This window comes from Engraulis encrasicolus, chromosome 17, assembly GCF_034702125.1.
Source record: "Engraulis encrasicolus isolate BLACKSEA-1 chromosome 17, IST_EnEncr_1.0, whole genome shotgun sequence".
NCBI classification, from domain to species: Eukaryota; Metazoa; Chordata; class Actinopteri; order Clupeiformes; family Engraulidae; genus Engraulis; species Engraulis encrasicolus.
The window spans coordinates 38,717,681-38,736,042 of record NC_085873.1 but is presented as its reverse complement, the minus strand read 5'-3'; the positions used below and the strand labels follow the sequence as shown (position 1 = coordinate 38,736,042).

The 18,362-nt window shown below is 44.7% G+C and overlaps 1 protein-coding gene across 1 annotated transcript in view; it reads left to right on the top strand.

Moving 5' to 3' along the window:
* Positions 1 to 6,291, top strand: part of LOC134466857 (very long chain fatty acid elongase 6-like) — a 21,608-nt gene extending 15,317 nt beyond the window's left edge. The window contains exons 3-5 of the mRNA XM_063220745.1: positions 11 to 162; positions 4,849 to 5,090; positions 6,010 to 6,291. Of these exons, the coding sequence (XP_063076815.1) occupies positions 11 to 162; positions 4,849 to 5,090; positions 6,010 to 6,243 (628 nt within the window). The 3' untranslated portion in view covers positions 6,244 to 6,291. The remainder of the gene's footprint in view (positions 1 to 10; positions 163 to 4,848; positions 5,091 to 6,009) is intronic.
* Positions 6,292 to 18,362: the final 12,071 nt, after the last annotated feature.

Below are 18,362 nucleotides of genomic sequence, written 5' to 3'. Positions count from 1 at the left end.
CTCTCCACAGTATAATCGGTGCGGTGAGGACGGGAGGCTACATGATGAATGTGTTGGCTAATCGCGGCTTCAGGGCGTCTGTGTGTGACACCAGTTTCTACAGCGCCCCCGTCAGCAAGTTCTGGGCCTACTCCTTCGTACTCAGCAAACTACCCGAACTAGGTGAGACCACCCACCCACATACACATAACTTGAAATCCAAGTCAAATGTCTGATTCAACACTTCAGCTACGGACAGGATCGTATTAATTAGGGGTCGACCGATACAGGTTTTTTTAATGGCCGATGCAATACCGATTTTTTTTTTTTCATCACCCTTGACCGATTTCCGATACCCGATATTTGGGGTCGGTTTGGGTTTAAAAAGTTTTAAAAATGACAAATATTCCAGGTCTCAAGTTTAAAATAAACATTCCTTTAACATTATCAAATTGAGGTAGAACTTGTAACATTTAAACACCCACTCTAACAATCAAGTAATGTCTAACAATCAAGTAATTAAAAAATAAAGTGTCTTGGTGCTTTTAAAAAAAAACCATTACATAAAATAATAAACATTGCGTATCGGGCAAAACCACACGCGTATCGACCGACACCGATACACTTAAAAAATGCAAATATCGTCCCGATATCAGACCGATATGTATCGGTCTATCCTTAGTATTAAGACTCTGTGGTGCCCCCAGGCAGTACACCTCACTGGTGCCCCCTGTATGAACAAAATGTATAAAGTTTGTGTAATCTGGTGCACCCTAACTGGCTGTAAACGGTTGGTGCCCCTGGGCACTGTGCCACTGGCCCTTATGGATAATTTGGCTGGCTATGGATGCTGGCGATTTCCATCCCACAACCTACATCTTTCCAAACGGGACTGGCCTTTCTATGTCTGAACATCTTTTATCAAAAAGCAAAAAAAAAATCCAAAGGAGTGTGCAAACCTTTTTTTTCAAAAAATACATAATCTTTTTGTTCAGCACCAGGGATTGTGCACAAGTAACTCTCTACAAGTGAACATCTTTTATCCCCTGAGAGCAGGCACTGTATGTTGTCAGTCAGTCAGAGCAGAACGTACAATGTACTTTCAAGGGACTGCAGATGTACTTTGTAAAATAGCCTGAAGCTAACTCTGGTGCAGTGCATGGAATGGCAACAACATGTATGTTTTAATTGAACATAGTCCCTGAATTGAAATTGAACTGAATTGAATGTAGAGAATGCAATGTTTATTTGATTTTATGTATATCTAACGCAGGCTTTCAAACAGCCATTGTCTTTCTTTAACCTCTGAGAGTGTCTCGTATTTTGCGGCTGTTGCTGCGTCACCTCCCATCTCTGTCATCTCAATGTCACCCCCACTGGCATCATGGTTGCCGTAGCGCCCGTCAGTCTCGTCTCTGATTGGCCGATGGTTAATGGCTCCCGTAAAAGATGGGTAAAAGATGCTGAGCTGGCGAAGGGGGTGGTCCACTAATGGGATAGCATATGGTCAGGCAAGGACAGTGGGCTTTACAGAGGACATGTAGAAGTGAGAGAGAGAAAGAAAGAGAGAGAGCATGCCAAAGAGAGAGGCAAGGGTGTGTGTGTGTGTGTGTGTGAGAGAGAGAGAGAGAGAGAGAGAGAGAGAGAGAGAGAGAGAGAGAGAGAGAGAGAGAGAAGAGGTTGGAGTGTCAGTAGTTAACTCCTCCATCACACCTTTATTACTCCTCCATTACCTCTTCTCCTTTCCTCTTCCCTCCTTCTTTCTCCTCAGCTGTTTCCCTTCTTCCCTTCCATGTCCCTTCCATGTCCCTTCCCTCTCATCCCTTCCTCTTTCCTTTCCTCTCCTCTAACTCATGCTCTGTAAGCAGCATCAGGTCTTCCTGCACTGATACCATCACATCAGAGTAGTGCTCTACCCACCCCCCCCCCCCCATCAGGTCTTCCTGCACTGATACCATCACATCAAAGTAGTGCTCTACCCCCCCCCCCCCCCCCCCCCCCCCCCCCTCTCTCTCTCTCTCTCTCCTATCTATCAGGGCCCGTACTCTTAAGGCCCTGAATGGTACATGACATCATCCTCCATCCAGGCCTATCTAGTTATTTATTTATTTATTCATTTATTCATTCATTCATTCATTCATTCATTCATTCATTCATTCATTCATTCATTCATTCATTCTGTTTGGAGCATTTGTTTTGTCTGTTTGTTACTGTTTGCTTTGTTATTCTCCTGTCTTGTTGTCTGTGGTCACTGTCGTTGTATTGTGTGGTGATATTGTAAGCCTCTACTTTTTACCTGCAAACAAATCTACCTTCGGATATCAATAGTTACCTTAGCTTAGCTTACTTTAGCTTATCTTAGCTTAGCTTAGCTTAGCTTATCTTTTCTCCATGTGCTCATAAGTCTCCATGTGTCTTGCTGCCCTGCTAAGGCAAAGTGCAATAACGTACGCTAACCGCACGAATAGACCAGCCACGACGCGATTGAAGCAACAGAGAATCGCTTCTGTGCAGCAAGAGCGATACGAGCGATTGAAGCGACTAGAGTTTGTTGGTTGAAAGCAGAATGCAAGCATTCCAACATTCCCATTGGCTGTGGTTACTGGCCTCTATGCAGTCATTGGCTGTGGCGCCTTGTCGCCGAACCGCGTCATAGCTCATTAGCATAACATAGCCAGGAGTTCAACTTCAAACTGTCGCTCTCGGCGTGCGAATCGCCTTTAGTGTCCAGAATCAATACAAAGTCAATTACTTCCGTCGTTCGGCTTGCTCTTGTCACGGCTGGTCTATTTGTGCGGTAACACTGAAGCTGAGGAAAAGGCCTAGTTCAAATATTGACATTAGATTGGATTGTGTAGTTACCGCAGATTAGACACAGCAATATCTCTAAAACAGGACCCATTTGGACCATAAGGCTTTGTCAAAAGATTAAGGAGGTGTTATGAACTCTCTCTCCCTTCCTCACTATCCCTTTCTCTCTCTCTTGCTCTCTCGCTCTCTCTCTCTCTCTCTCGCTCTCTCTCTCTCTCTCTCAATAATCGTCTCTCTCTCTCTCTCTCTCTCTCTCTCTCTCTCTCTCTCTCTCTCTCTCTTATGTTCTCTCCATCTCTCTCTCTCTCTCTCTCTTATGATCTCTCCTACTCTCTCTCTCTCTCTCTCTCTCTTTCTCTCTCTATCTCTCTTATGATCTCTCCTACTCTCTCTCTCTCTCTTTCTCTCTCTCTCTCTCTTATGTTCTCTCCTGCTCTCTCTCCCTCCCTCTCTATATTTCGTTCTCTCCCCTGCAGGTGACACCATGTTCGTCGTCTTGCGTAAGCAGCGTCTGATCTTCCTGCAGTGAAGAACTCACAATATTTTTAAAGAATATTCTCTCTTCTCTTCTCCCCCCCCCTCCCCTCATTCCCTCCTTCAGGTGACACAGTGTTCATCGTCTTGAGTAAGCCGTGTTGCTTTAGTCCTGGCATTTTTATAAGCACCTCCTACTCTCTATTATGTTTTCTCTTAGGCCGGCTCCACACTAAAGTGTGGCGGAACGGCAGCGAGACGATTGAGGTCTTTCTGCTTAATTTCGGCCGGTGCGTTCTACTCGGCCTTTCACACCGTCAGCGCCGGCGTGTGCGGCCAGTCCAGTTCCACACCACACCAACGCTTTGGTGTGGAAGCGGCCTTATGTTCTCTCCTTCTCTCTCTCTCTGTCTCTCTCTCTCTTTCTCTCTCTATCTCTATCTCTATCTCTCCCCTGCAGGTGACACCGTGTTCATCGTCTTGAGTAAGCAGTGTCTCATCTTCCTGCACTGAAGAACTCAAAATATTTAAAGAACTCACAATATTCTCTCTTTTCTTCTCTCCTTTTCCATCCCCTCATTCCCCTTCCATTCCTTCCTTCTGGTGACACAGCGTTCATCGTCTTGCGTAAGCCGTGCTGCTTTACTCCTGGCATTTGTATAAGGAACTCTCAATAGTCACTTCCTACTCTCTATTATGTTTTCTCTTTTGTTCTCTCCTTCACTCTCTCTCTCTCTCCCTCTCTATCTCTATCTCTCTCTCTCCTGCAGGCGACACGGTGTTCATCATCGTCTTGCGTAAGCAGCGTCTGATCTTCCTGCACTGAAGAACTCACAATATTTAACCCTCTGAGGTCCGAGTGCCCTTCAGAGGGCAATGTGTCTCCAAAAACAAATCTGTAACTCTGTGAGTTTTTGTCATTGAAACATATAAGTCACACCATTAGAAACCTCAGACCTTCCAGGTCCCAAATATATATATATATATGAAATGAAAATACTTGAAAATGTTAGGGTGGTGCAAGCAGCCTAAAAGCCTCTGAAAAGCCTTAGACCTCAGAGGGACCTCAGAACTCACAATATTCTCTCTCTCCATCCCTCTCTCTCCTCCAGGTGACACCGTCTTCATCGTTCTGCGTAAGCAGCGCCTGATCTTCCTCCACTGGTACCACCACATCACCGTATAAGGAACTCACAATACTCACCTTCTCTTTCTCTCCCTCTCTCTCTCCATCCCTCTCTCTCCTTCAGGCGACACCGTCTTCATCGTTCTCCGTAAGCAGCGCCTCATCTTCCTCCACTGGTACCACCACATCACCGTGCTCCTCTACTCCTGGTACTCCTACAAGGAACTCACAATAATCACCTCCTCCTTATGTATTCTCCCTCTTTCTCCCTCTCTCTCTCCCCCATCCCCTCATCCCCCCATCCCTTTCCTCCTCCAGGTGACACCGTCTTCATCGTCCTCCGTAAGCAGCGCCTCATCTTCCTCCACTGGTACCACCACATCACCGTATAAGGAACTCACAATACTCACCTTCTCTTTCTCTCTCCCTCTCTCTCCATCCCTCTCTCTCTCCTCCAGGTGACACTGTCTTCATCGTTCTGCGTAAGCAGCGCCTCATCTTCCTCCACTGGTACCACCACATCACCGTGCTCCTCTACTCCTGGTACTCCTATAAGGACCAGGTGGCGGGCGGTGGCTGGTTCATGACCATGAACTACGGCGTGCACTCCATCATGTACAGCTACTACGCGGCGCGCGCTGCCGGCTACCGGGTGCCCAGGCCAGTGGCCATGTGCATCACGGCCTCCCAGATCATGCAGGCATGTACTACAAGTACTTTTTTCAAATAATTTAATTTTCTTTAACTAATATTTTTTTATTTCCTTTCTCTTTTTTTAACCTTTATTTTTTATGTGAAGCACATTGATTTGCACCTGTGTATGAAATGTGCATCACGGCCTCCCAGATCATGCAGGCACGTACTTATTACGAGCGGAGATATTCTAGACAGAGATGCGTCATTTTGTTTATTTTCCGGTGTCTACTATATGTCGGGTGAACACCCCTTTAGGAGACCTTCAGTTAGGAGACCTTCGTAGTCCTGAGGTTGAGAGTAAATGAAGTCCCCTTAGCGCTGTAGATGGCGGTAGCGCACGTCTTGTGCAAACACCTCAAAAAGAGAAGAAGAAGGACGGGACAACGCCTCCTTAGGAGACCCAACTTGAGCACACACTTTTGCATTGAGTGGGCGTGTTTTGATTCCTCCTGATTAAAATGTAATACTCTTTGCTACAAGTTATTTTTTCCAAACATTTAATGATTTAACTTTTTTTATTTCCTTTCTCTTTTTTATGTGAAGCACATTGATTTGTACCTGTGTATGAAATGTGCTATAAAGATAAACTTGACTTGACTTGACTTGTACCGTGGCACCTTTTAGAAATATCAACAGCACTGGAGTTATCCTCGAATTTTGGGGAGGGGGATCTCATTTATTGATTTAATTTATTAAATGATTATTACTTATATTATTACTTTATAATTACTATGAATGTATTATTATTTATCAATTTATATGTGTGTGGGGGGGTGTCAAGCACTTTAGCTATGTACAGTACATAGGCTACTACTACTTAAAACTATTAAAACTATGCAGCGTTGTTGCTCCACACACAGTTTTTTTTGTCGTCATTGACAATGCCAATAAACTCTTGAATCTTCTTGAATCGTTTGAATTAGATGGCGATGGGCCTGGTGGTGCTGGGCTCGGTGAACCACTGGCTGGACGAGCGGCGTTGCCCCAGCAACATGGGCAACATCGGCTGGGGCACCGTCATGTACCTCAGCTACCTGGTGCTGTTCATGTGGTTCTTCTACAAGTCCTACGTCAGCAATGCGGCAGCCAAGCCAGCAGAGGGCGCTGTGACGACGAAAGCGAAGAGCAACAAGGCCAAGAGCAAAAAGATTGAGTAATAACAACCCCCCATACCCCCAGATGCCCCCGTAACAACCCTTATTATGGGTTAATTGACCCCCCTCACCCCCATCCATCCCCCCCACCCCTAACTGACCACCGCCCACCCTCCCCCAGGATGCTAAATCCTTTACCACCCCCAACCTCCCTCCAAAAACCTACTGTACATTCTAGCCGAGTCATTCCTTATCTTGACCCCCGAAATTGTCATTTGTCAATTGTCATTGTCAAATTTTGCCTTTTGACTGCATTTCCTCCCTCTTCCCATCCAGACCACCCCCCCCAAAAACAAAAACATGTTTACCACTTCAACCTTCCATGGCCTTTCCGTCCCATTCTAGCCCTTTGACTTTTGTCACCACCTTACCATGAGACTATTGACATTGGCAGCGCCGTTTCTTTAGCCACCTCCTATTACCGTGAAGAATGTATAAGCAAGAGCAGGAAAGAAAGGATGGCTGGAGTGACAATGACAAACAGATGGAGTACCCACCCAGCCACCTCCCCTTTCTAATTCTCCCAGTGCGCTGTGACCAGCGGTGCGTTTCTCGAAAGCGTAGTTGTTAGCTAGTTAGCAATTTGAGTAGATACCGATGGGAAATTGCATTGCAAACAACAAGTAGCTAACGTAGTTAGCAATTACGGTTTCGAGAAATGCACCTCAGAATCCTCATCCCTACCCTAGTGCCCGTGTCCATATCAACCCCACCTCCCCCCCCGGAAACTGTGATATTTTAATATAGTTATGCCCATTCGATCCTAGCCATCCAACACATCTCTTTTGGAGACCTAGCCATTTTACATACCGATTGCCTTCCCACTCTTTACACCTCAGCCACGACTATATCTTAGCCGTCCAAACACACGCACACACACACACACGCACACACACACACACACACACACACACACACACACACACACACACACACACACACACACACACACACACACATGCATGCACACAGCCTCCACTTTCCACAGCCTCACTGTTTACCTGTTTTCCATCCATACCCCCCACAATCTGGGAACATGGCCTTTTGAATGTTTGCCTTTTGACTGCATTCCCCCTGCATTTACCGGTAACCACTTTAGAGAACATAGGCACTTAAATGTATGAAGTATCCTTACACACACACACACACGCGCGCACACACACACACACACACACACACACACACACACACACACACACACACACACACACACACACGCTCACACAATTACCCCTGAGTGAAACATTGTACATTGTGAGTTGTTATTGCAAAATTCCAGCACCGTTTTTTTTTTTTTTCATAACCATCTTCCTTAAAACAAGAGTCCCTTTGTGCTTTTAGAAACATAGTTTTCTTTTTCTTTTTACTGTATTGTAAGAAGGGGTCTTATGACAAGCCTATGACTGTGTGTGCTGTGCGCGTGTGTGCGCACAGACTAGATACCGTAGACTTAGAGGTACAACCACTCTTACGTGTGTATAACTAACCTGCTGACATTGTAATAATTGTAGTAGTAGTGTAATCCTAAAGGGTACTGACCACTGTTTTAAATGGGACAGTGAGACCCACGGCAGTCAAAACAACTTACTGAAGAGAAGTTTACAACAAGTAACAGTGGTGTAAACAGCGCCACCTGTCTCTCTTCACAGGGACTGCATTTTATTATAATGTAATGTACATGAACTGTGTCTCTGTACACTTTTTTTTAAAGAAAGGATTGTTTCCCACTGGACTGTGTTTGATTGTCTGTTTATCTTACCTGATAAAGGGAACATTAATGTGTTGTGGGGGAAAGAGATGAAAATGGTGGAATGTAGACAACGTGATGCCTAGTGATTGTCTTTGCTGGTTGCTGCAGAGCCATTGCGCTTGTGTTTCTGAACATGTGAAATGAACTTCTTTTTTTGTCTTTTTTTTTTTTTACTTTATCGAGGACAGGACAGTAGGAGAGTAGTGTGAAATGTAGTGTGTGTGAGGTGTCACCTCTGTTTGGCATTGTAGAGAATGCACTGAAAATGAAACAATATGCAAGTCCACCTGTCAACACTTCTGTTTGTGTTTTCTAAGGAAGCCGATGTGTGTGTATGTGTGTGTGCGCGCGTGCGCACGAGCGCTTGTTTAAATACATTAGCAGTAGCTGTAGAAATGTATTTGTGTACTGTATGTTCATTGCCTGTAGAATGTAGAACCTTGCATGTTCGTTGACGAGGAGACAGAGGGCCAACATTCCAAATAGGAGTTCCACAAGCTCTGTAGTTAAGGCGACATGTTGTCACCTCCAGTCAGATAGCCATCATCTCATCTTAGTCATGCAGATTGCCATCTTAGTCTATTCCAGTTCATTCACCTGTTGCAGTTCTCTAAAGTTCACCTTCTAAAACGTTTTGATTGGTGTGTGTGTGTGTGTGTGTGTGTCTGTGTGTCTGTGTGTGTGTGTGTGTGTGTGTGTGTGTGTGTGTGTGTGTGTCTGTGTGTCTGTGTGTGTCTGTATGAGAGAGAGAGAGAGTATACGTGCAGTACGTTTGTAAGTGTGTGTACACGAGCACATTGACAATGGAGGAAGGTATGAGGAGCTAAACAGGTCTTTCCATTTTGGCTTAGATAGATACTCATCTAAGATGGCGCGGCTGATATGCTAGTTGTTGTTGTATGTGTGTGTGAAGTGTGGGAAGAGACACCCACATTCCCCACAAACTCAACTCAGCTTTCTAGAACAGTCTTGGATGCGCACACACACACACACACACACACACACACACACACACACACACACACACACACACACACACACACACACACCCATGGTCACAGCCCTTCATGTTGCCCTGGTGACGAGAGGGGGCATGAGGGGACAAAGATAGCCCCTCTCTTAACTGGGATGTCCCTCACCGCCATACTTGGGCTTCTTGCTTTTGTCTCTTAGTGACCGTAGCCGTAGCAAGGTCTCTCTGTCCGTTACTACGACAACAACTTTGCTGAGTGTTGTTTTTCCCTACCGTAGTTTAAGATCCGGCCATGCCTGGTTTCACGCCACCCCCTTAGATAAGTCATAGAGGATTCCAACTCGTGGGTTCATAACCATGTTAACTTCCGGGAATCGGTCTCACCGTGAGAAAATGGCGGGTGGGGTGAAAATCGCTAGAAATACGTAGAGATGTATGAAACAACGGGAATCTCTTCAGTGACTGTGGTTTATACCAAATCAAGCATGTTTCAGTAGTGAAGTATGCTACAAAAAATGTAATTAATTTTAGAAAAGTACCATGATAAGTGAACGGGAAGTTGCAAAAGTGGGCGGAGTCTTCACCCCAAACGTTTGTATAGAAGTCAATGGGAGAGAGCTAAACTACGACCCCTACAGACCGATTCCCATAAAACATGCTTATGAACCCTCTGGTTGGAATCCTCTATGGCTAAGTTACAAAGACCAGCAGGACCGTATTAAGACACTGTGGTGACCCCGGGAACTACACCACACAGGGGCCCCCTTTATGAGTTTTTGTCATGTGACGCCCTAGCCTGATGAACCAGCGCCACCCGCTGGACGGCAAAATGTTTTGTCTACGGGTGGGTCTGGCCTCGCATAATGATTCAATGAAGCCAGAATGCCATGAATCTGGCAAACCAATTACAACGTAAAGATGTGTTTTGAATCAAAGCGGGCAGGGTTTTGAGGGAAGGTTGTTCTCATCAACAATCTTCGGATGTATTATGCATCGAGGCCAGACTAAATTAGACATCCACATTTAGTCTGGTTTATCAGGCTAGTGGCGCCCCCCAACTGGTTGTAAATGGTTGGTGCCCCTGGGCACTGTGTCACTGGCCCTTATGGATAATCCGGCCCTGGGCCTAAGACATTTGGACCGTTAAAACCAGGTCATTGTGGACTATGTGGCACTGGATTGTAAACGAATATATAATCCAGGGTGCCTAACACTGACGAAGGCCATAGCCATACACTCTCAGAAATAAAGGTACAGAACTCGTCGCTGTGGCAGTAGCTTCAAGTGGAGTACCATTGCGTCGCTTGATTGATACCCCAAAAAAGAGGTGTGTTCAGTTTGTTGCAATGTTGACCGATATGCATCTGTCACCTCTTTTTTGAGGTACACCCCAAGTGTACTCCCCTTGAGTGTACTGCCACTTACTTCTTATTTCTGAAAGTGTAGGATGGGTCCATCCATTACCAGGGTAACTGTCAGGGGAGCCGCTAGGGGGGGGGAAAGTGGTACAGATTCTAAGGGCCCAAGCACTGATACGAGCCCTTAAGGGGGCCCAAGCACTGAGAGGAGCCCTTAAGGGGGCCCAAAATTCGAATCTTTAATGGGGCCCAGCATTTCTGGCAGCGCCCCTGGTAACTGTGCAAGGGTGTGTTTCGCTGTCCTGTTGATTAGTCTTCTTAGGTCGTTGGCCATTTGTGTTATCGATCATCGATCACAGAACCGCTGCGTCTGTGTCCAGCTGTCCTTCAGACTTGGTGTGGTCAAGAGTTCTGTCCCCATGCACACATAAACACACACAACACACACACTCGCCAGCATGTGCTAACTCCCCTACCACACAACACGAAGTACCACACACTGTTGAATTGAGCTGGCTTATGAGGCACAGGGTGAGAGGAAGGGACAGCACAAGAAGGTAGAGAATGCGCGCACATCAGTGGTACAGGTGCTGGACAAAATAGAGTAACTGAAATAAATGATAGAAGTCGGCAACACTGTTAATGCTCACAGTGATTAAATCACGGGGAGCATTAACAGTGTTGCGGACTTCTATCATGTATTTCAGGAAGGGACAGTAAACAAAGAAAAAAGGAAAGAAAAAGAAGGAGAGAGAAATGAAAGGGAAGAGAAACAGGCAGATTACCACCCAGTCGAGAGCAGCAGCAGCTTGTCTGAAACACTGTGCTCATTGTACATTACTATAGCGATATCATTTTAGAGTTTATTTATTTTCTTAAGAAAAAAAAGAAATGATAGAAAACAACAGAAACAAAATGAGTGTAGATGTATGTACTACTAATTGTGTCCTGTCTTCAAAGTAGCTTTGAAATGATCTTAGAAACGTCTTTATTCTCTCAGTGTATTTGAATCTTTGCAGTTAAACAAACAGAAATTCGGAGTGCTTCTAGCTTCACCTTTTTGTCCTTGGTGCTCATCAGTGAGCGTAGGGGCTCTCAAATTGGTCCCGGTAGACAAAATCCGAGGCACTCAAGGTTACAATTTGTTACTTTTTATTTGGCTACAATGCTTCCGGTATGTATTTCGCCCCTTATGGCCTTCGGGTAGGTACTGTAGCCAAATAAAAAGTTAAAAAGTGTAAGCTTGAGTGGCTCAGGTTTAGTCTTAATGTCTGTCTTATCCTAACAAGGACAGTGTCACAGTGCACCAGACTATGTGGAGGGCCATTGTCTTTTTCGCTGTGGATCTCACGCCTACTTCAACACTGTACATTCCCTCTTCGCCTCACCCAGACCCACCCACCCCTCTCCACTGCTTCTAAGGGGGCATTTCTAATATGCAGACTCCCGTCCCGTCCTTCCTATGCACCTTTGCATGCTTGTGGCCTTGTGATGACATCAGTGACTACAGAAGAAGTGTATTTCAATATCTTGCAAAAAGCACAATTCATGATGTCATTTCATCAATTGACAGAATAATATTTGTAGTCCCCCAAAAGTTGTTGCGGCTTGGCTGACAGCTGGGGAACGTAATTGTTTTCTCCACAAAGGAGGGGCGTCAGCAAAACGTGAGGGCACAAGCACAGACCGAGGAAGAGAGCCTGTTTATTGGAAAGCACTCTACTGTATGTGTGACCTTTCAGCTCCTATGAGGTCAGGGTTCAAGGTCATTGAGTGTGTGTCTGTACAGTGGGTGTCTCTCTAAGTGAATTGTTCTAGCCTTGCTAGGACAAGTAACGCCAATTTGTCGCGGATTTCACCAAGGACTTTCCAATAACTAGTTCTAAGTGTAATTAATTATTGGATACACCTTGGAAAAATGGGCGTTACTCATCCTAGAAAGTCTAGGACATTTTACTTTGAGAAGTACCCAGTGTGTCCTTACAAGGTCAAGGGTCACCTTGGGGACGGTAACATGAGTGAGGCATTCCCCTGGACCCGAGTGGGTTGAGCGAATGTGATGTGACAGTGACATACGAGTAGAGCCAAAGACAATAGAGTAGAGTAAGATGATTCCAGACCGTGTATTTCCTGGATCCTTGTGATGTCATGTGAACGCCCCCTTTAGGAGACCTGGTGTTAGAAGACCTTAATTGCAGGCTTTAGGTTGAGGATAAATGGAGTTCCCTTGGCACTGTAGATGGCAGTAGCACACATCTTATGCAAGCTGTCACCAAATGCCACAGAAAGAGAAGAAGAAGGAGGGGACAACCGACACCAACATAGGAGACCGAACTTGAGTGGAATCCTTTGCATTGGGCGGGCAGCGTTTGAATCATCTTACTGTACTAAGAAAATCTTTGGTAGAACTATATGGAATGTTAAGCAGCAAGTACATGTATAGAACTATGGTGCATTGAAACCCATCCAGTTCACATAACAATGATTGTAGACCTTTTCTAGTTCTATTCCACCATTTCTACTGTTCTTCGTCCCACTGACTGTAGCGAAATAGTTGAATCATTCACACATGCTGCATTATGAAGGGCATATGTCTGTTTTACTCTTTGCTTTTAATTCCCGCCTTTTATAATATTTTGCGTTTTCCAGTTAACGTTCATTGCAATTCACTTAATTTTTTTTACTGTAATACTGTACAACATACATACTGTATCAACGTGTGATTGACATGTTTTAAAAGTGTGTTGGCACATTAAAGGATGGCACTGTACTGGATCCAGTGATGGGCAACCTGAATTCATTAGTTATAATCCAGTTCCACATATTCCAAATGACCTGTTTTTTTTACCCGTTCAAGTCAACCAGGATCCTGCTTCCCAAAAGAGTTGTTGCTGATAACTTATCAACTAAGTGGGTAATGCCGATGGGAATTTGCATGGCAGCCAAGTGAGTTGCTACAGTAACTTTGTAAGCAATGATGCCACTGAGAAATGCACCCCTGGTTGAATGATCACCTGGTTAAATGGTGAGGTTGAATTGGACAGGTAAGACTAGGTCATCTGGAATATGTGGCACTGGATTTCAACTAACAAATCAACAGTTTGCCCATCACTGACTAGATCCAATGATGAGACCACTGTAGCGAATGCTACTGACATGAAACAGGGCCTTTTTGTTTCTGTTTGAGTTTTTTGTTTTGTTTCATTTTGTTTTTTAAAGAGGTGTTTTATTCTGAAATTTTCCACATTGTTTGTTTCTGTCTGTGGTCTGTGGTCTTTGGCACTGACCTTGAGCCCAAAGCATCACACATACACACACACACACACACATACACACGTGTACATTCCTGATTGTGATGTGTAGATCTGCTGTCCAGGTCATCTAGGCCCTCCATCCCCAAATGTATTTGTGACAGAACTGTGAGAGGGGAGAAACAGTTCAAGGGCTTCAATGTCATGTTTTGATATTTTAATTTTAAGTTATGCGGGATTATAACGCAAGATAACAATAAAGCCATGTTTTGAATGACTTGCTGTCTGTGTCCTTGGTTGTCTGTTGTGGTTTTCAGTTAAAAAAAAGGTTACGGTATAAAATGCAATTTCATATACATTTGCTTGAATGTGTTCAACGAAATCTTTTAGTGAAAGCCCACCTGGGAAACACAATCCACAGCATGCAACAAAATCTGACACCCTAACTCAGTAGGGGCTTTTCCACCGCGCGGTAAAATGTGTTTTTCAACATGTGGGTCGGGACCCCTTTGTGGAATTCAAATGGGGTCGCCTGAAGTGTCTGGAAAAAAATGTACTGATAAATATTACTAATTAACATAACAAAACGATGTAATATTCTCTTTGAATCACCATTTACAATCTTCGACTGACATAAATATCTATAGGCTGTAATACCCTACAACTTACATGTAGCCCAGTCCTTTTTTTATTTATTTCCGTGGGAAAAAAAATGTGTTTGGGGTCACCGGAAATTTGGGATGTCAAAATGGGGTCCCAGGCCAAAATAGGTTGGCAACCGCTGCCTTTACTGAGCGCATACCCATGACTTCCCTTATACCAGTGGCTCTTAACCTTTTTTTCTTAACGCACCCCCTTACCGCTGCGGAAGACAAGCCGCGCACCCCCAACCCAAACTTTTACACATGTATTCACACGAAAAAAAATCTTTAAGTGATTAACTACAATGATTCTTGCTTGAGCAATACCTTAATGACTTTAAATTGGGACCAAAATGTGTTAATTTGCTCTACATTTAGTCTAATTATAATGTTTGCAAGCAGAATTTTGGTCACAACCTCAACACAAACAAAATTCTGTGCACCCCCTGAAATCTCTGGCACACCCCCAGGGGGTGCCCGGCCGCACCCCAGGTTAAGAACCACTGCCTACGACTGTCCTTTATGGGACTTTGGTAGTCTTACAATATAACCTACATGTGACAATAAACAGGACTGAAATGGGGGAGAAATAGGACCCGGGCACTTTTGGCTTAAAGGGGCCCCTCATAATTAGTGGTGCTGAACTCACTCACTGGTGGACCCGCACCCCCTTGGGCCCCTATTTTCAGATTTTTTTTTTTCTTAAATTTTCAGAACAGGCCCTCGAGGTAGTGGGGCCCACCGGGAAATGCCCGCTATGCCAGATGGCCAATTCTGCCCTGACAGTAAAACAGCAACATTCTTTATGATATCAGAGATGTTATTTTAAAAATTTCATGAAAGGAAACAGCTTTGTTTACCCATACTGTAACACCACAGGCCAGCTTGAGTTAGTTCCAGTAGCCTATCTATTTTACAGAACTGTTCTGCCCCCTGCTGGAATAAAAGTGTAAATGGGAACATTGATAGTTTTTTTCTCAAGCAAGATTACTTTGTCCTGGGCCCGGCAAAAGCCATCAGCATCCTTGCCCATGGACACTCCTATTAGCATTGTGACTGACAACCACACTCCACAGCACACAATGTACACAACTGGATTTACGTATGTCTCACCCACGCAAGGAGGCACCCCAAATGAAAGCCCGATTGGGAAACTCCAACTCCCATTGTCTTTGTGACACAGTACTCCACAGCACACAAGTGCACACTGCGAAATTGCATTTATGCCTCACCATTGCAAGGGGGCGGCCCCCAATTGCACCCCAAGGGAGCAGTGCGGCGGAATGGTACCATGCTCAAGGTACCTCAGTCATGGAGGAGGATGGGGGGAGCACTGATCAATTACTGCCACCACCAACCTGGCGGGTCAGGAGTCGAACCGGCAACCTTTGGGCTACAAGTCTGATGCCATAACCGCTTACCCATGACTGCCCATGGTGTCCCAATGGAGTAATCCATGCTCAGAGTACCTAATTTGGCTAATTACTGCCAAATATTTTCTCTATCGCAAAGAAAATACTATTTATTCATTCATTCATGACATAGACCAGTAGGCCTATGATGACTGGTGCCTAATTTCAGATTTCAGGCACAAAACTGTCTTCTCATAAAAGAAAACACCATAAAGGCTGTGGGAACACTTTAGGTTGATTGATAGCCATGTATAAAAAAAAAACCTAAAATAATTAAAATAACTGTTGAGCAAAAGAGAAAAAACTACATCTTTTTAACTTCAGCCAAATTACAAATCGTGGCCAAGGTTAAATGTAGCCTATTTGCGAGTAGGCTAATCGATCTGACCCTAAACGCAAAGGTCAGGGTGTCAGAAATCATGGGCGCAGATAGCGGGGGGGACGGGGGGGACATGACGTACCCAGATTTTCATTCACCTAGATCCGTCCCCCTCACCTTTTTGGAGAAAATATCTGATTTCTGCCTTTGCATTTTGCAATGTGTGAAATAGCGCCTCCCTGGACCATTCACTTTCATATGTGGCAAAAAAAAACCGGTATTACACCATATATATAAATCTATTTTTTGATTGGCTAACAGCCACTGAAGTCCCAGATTTGAAGCGCCATAAACAGAGCTGGCTTTATGAAGGAAGTGGAGCGAAGAGCAGACATCATATTTACATTACATTTTTGGCTCAGACCAGTTGCTTGCTTTTATAATTAAAGTTAATCTCGAGGATAGTCCCATTCTTGCTAGCTATGATGTGGATTACAAAAACTGTGGAACGTGAATGATGATGGTGGAAACGCATGGATTAAAAGTTGGGATAAATAGTTCTACTGCGGTCAAGACAACTTTTAAGGTAAGGTCAATAATAGGTTCATGTCCGCTGTGACGCTGTTTGTAGCCTAGTTGCTGATGTTAGCTGATGTTAATTGTTCAGAAGGGCTTTTTGGTCTCTTTTTTCGCCTGTTTTCGAGTGAAAAGACATCTTTGTTGGGCCATGCCATGACAGCTGTCAATCAAGTAGGCTAGCCTAACGCAGGTAGCTGTCGTGTTCACTGTCCCTGGTCTGTATGCTGTCAACGTCTGACTTCATTAATTTTTTTAAGGAGCTCCTTTTTGGAATGATGACTGCGGTGGTGTTAATCTGTTGGACGCATTTACTGTGAATTGTTGTTAAGCGGTACTACAACGCAAACGTGTGGCTTGTAGCGGTGGAGTGTAGATGCAATTGAAACGCAGCGTGGTAGAAAAATGACTGAGTAGAACTAGTAGCAAGGAGGTTGTCTTAAGAGCTCAAGATCACCATTTAAATGCGCCGCTTTTATCAAAAATGTCTAATCTGGGGGAGACCCCAATATCACACGCCCCAAAACCGCGCCTGGATTGAAGTTGTGTTTTACATGCAATAGGCCTACCACCGCGAGACTGGTCGTCTTAAAATGTCTACAGTACTAAATCACACACTGTTGCATAGCCTGATGTAGGCCTACATTAGTAGTACAACGTGAAATTTGTTGAAACAGTTGTCCTGTTTAAAGGTTGAATTGGTTGGGAAAGTACTGTAGCACTTGCTAATGGGATGGGAGAGGTGTGTTTAGAAGCGCGCGCAGGGGCGGGTGAGTCTTGGTGGGAGGGAGACTCGTGCACATTCTCAGTAGAATCTGTAAAGCTGGAGCGGTTTAAACATTTGTTAAAAAATATCATGTATCAAGATTTAAAATAGGTAATGTAGTAGACCTACAAAAGCAAATAAAATTATTTAGCGGAAGATGAATATGCCACTAACAATAAAAAAAAATTATATTCAGTGTATAATAATAATCCCCCCCCCCAATCCCCCCCCCCCCCCCCCCCCCCGGACGGTTGGTTGTGAAAATGTCCCCCCCAGTTTTTAAACGCTATCTGCGCCCATGTCAGAAATACAGTATTGAGAAAACGGCGGGACATCATCGACCTCGTGTGGCAGCTGTGTGGGGCGCACGTGAGCAGCCTCGTGAAACATCTGTTTTGTACAGTCTCTCGCGGTCCTCAGCCGCGCGCTCCTCCTCTAGTGCAGTGTTTCCCAACCAGGGGTACGTGTACCACTAGGGGTACGCGAGCACACCTCAGGGGGTACGTGGAGAAATGTAATAATAACAAATATATTGAGTGTAGTCACATTGGGATAGAGGAACAGAGCCTGAATGAGGGCGAGGGGGTACTCATCATATGAAAAAGTTGCTAAGGGGGTACGCAGGACAAAAAAGGTTGGGAAGCACTGGTCTAGTGGACACTTTTACGCATAAAAAGTTTAACTGTCGCCACCCATTACAACCATGATTTAAGATGTGTGTCCCATACCCGTTTGGTGCTTTGCCTCTCTCCTCTCACGGTTAGTTTTAAGCCCGCGGCATTTTTGTACTGTGGTCTATTATTGTGTGCAGCCAGGACTTTTGCCTGGCCTCAACTCCATAAAGACCACAAGGACAAAAGGCAATTAAAATCATTCATTGTAATCGGTGTGAGCACCTCTAAATGTTCAAAAGTCCTCTATTCCAATCAGGGAGCGTGCAGAATTGAGGGGGGAAAACTTGTGGACAATCTTGTTTCAAAGGCCAGACAAGACGCAGTATCTCGCAACCTCAGTTGTTCCCGCACACGTCTAAGCTTAGCTCGGTTAACTATTTTGGGGAAATCATTGGTGTTCTT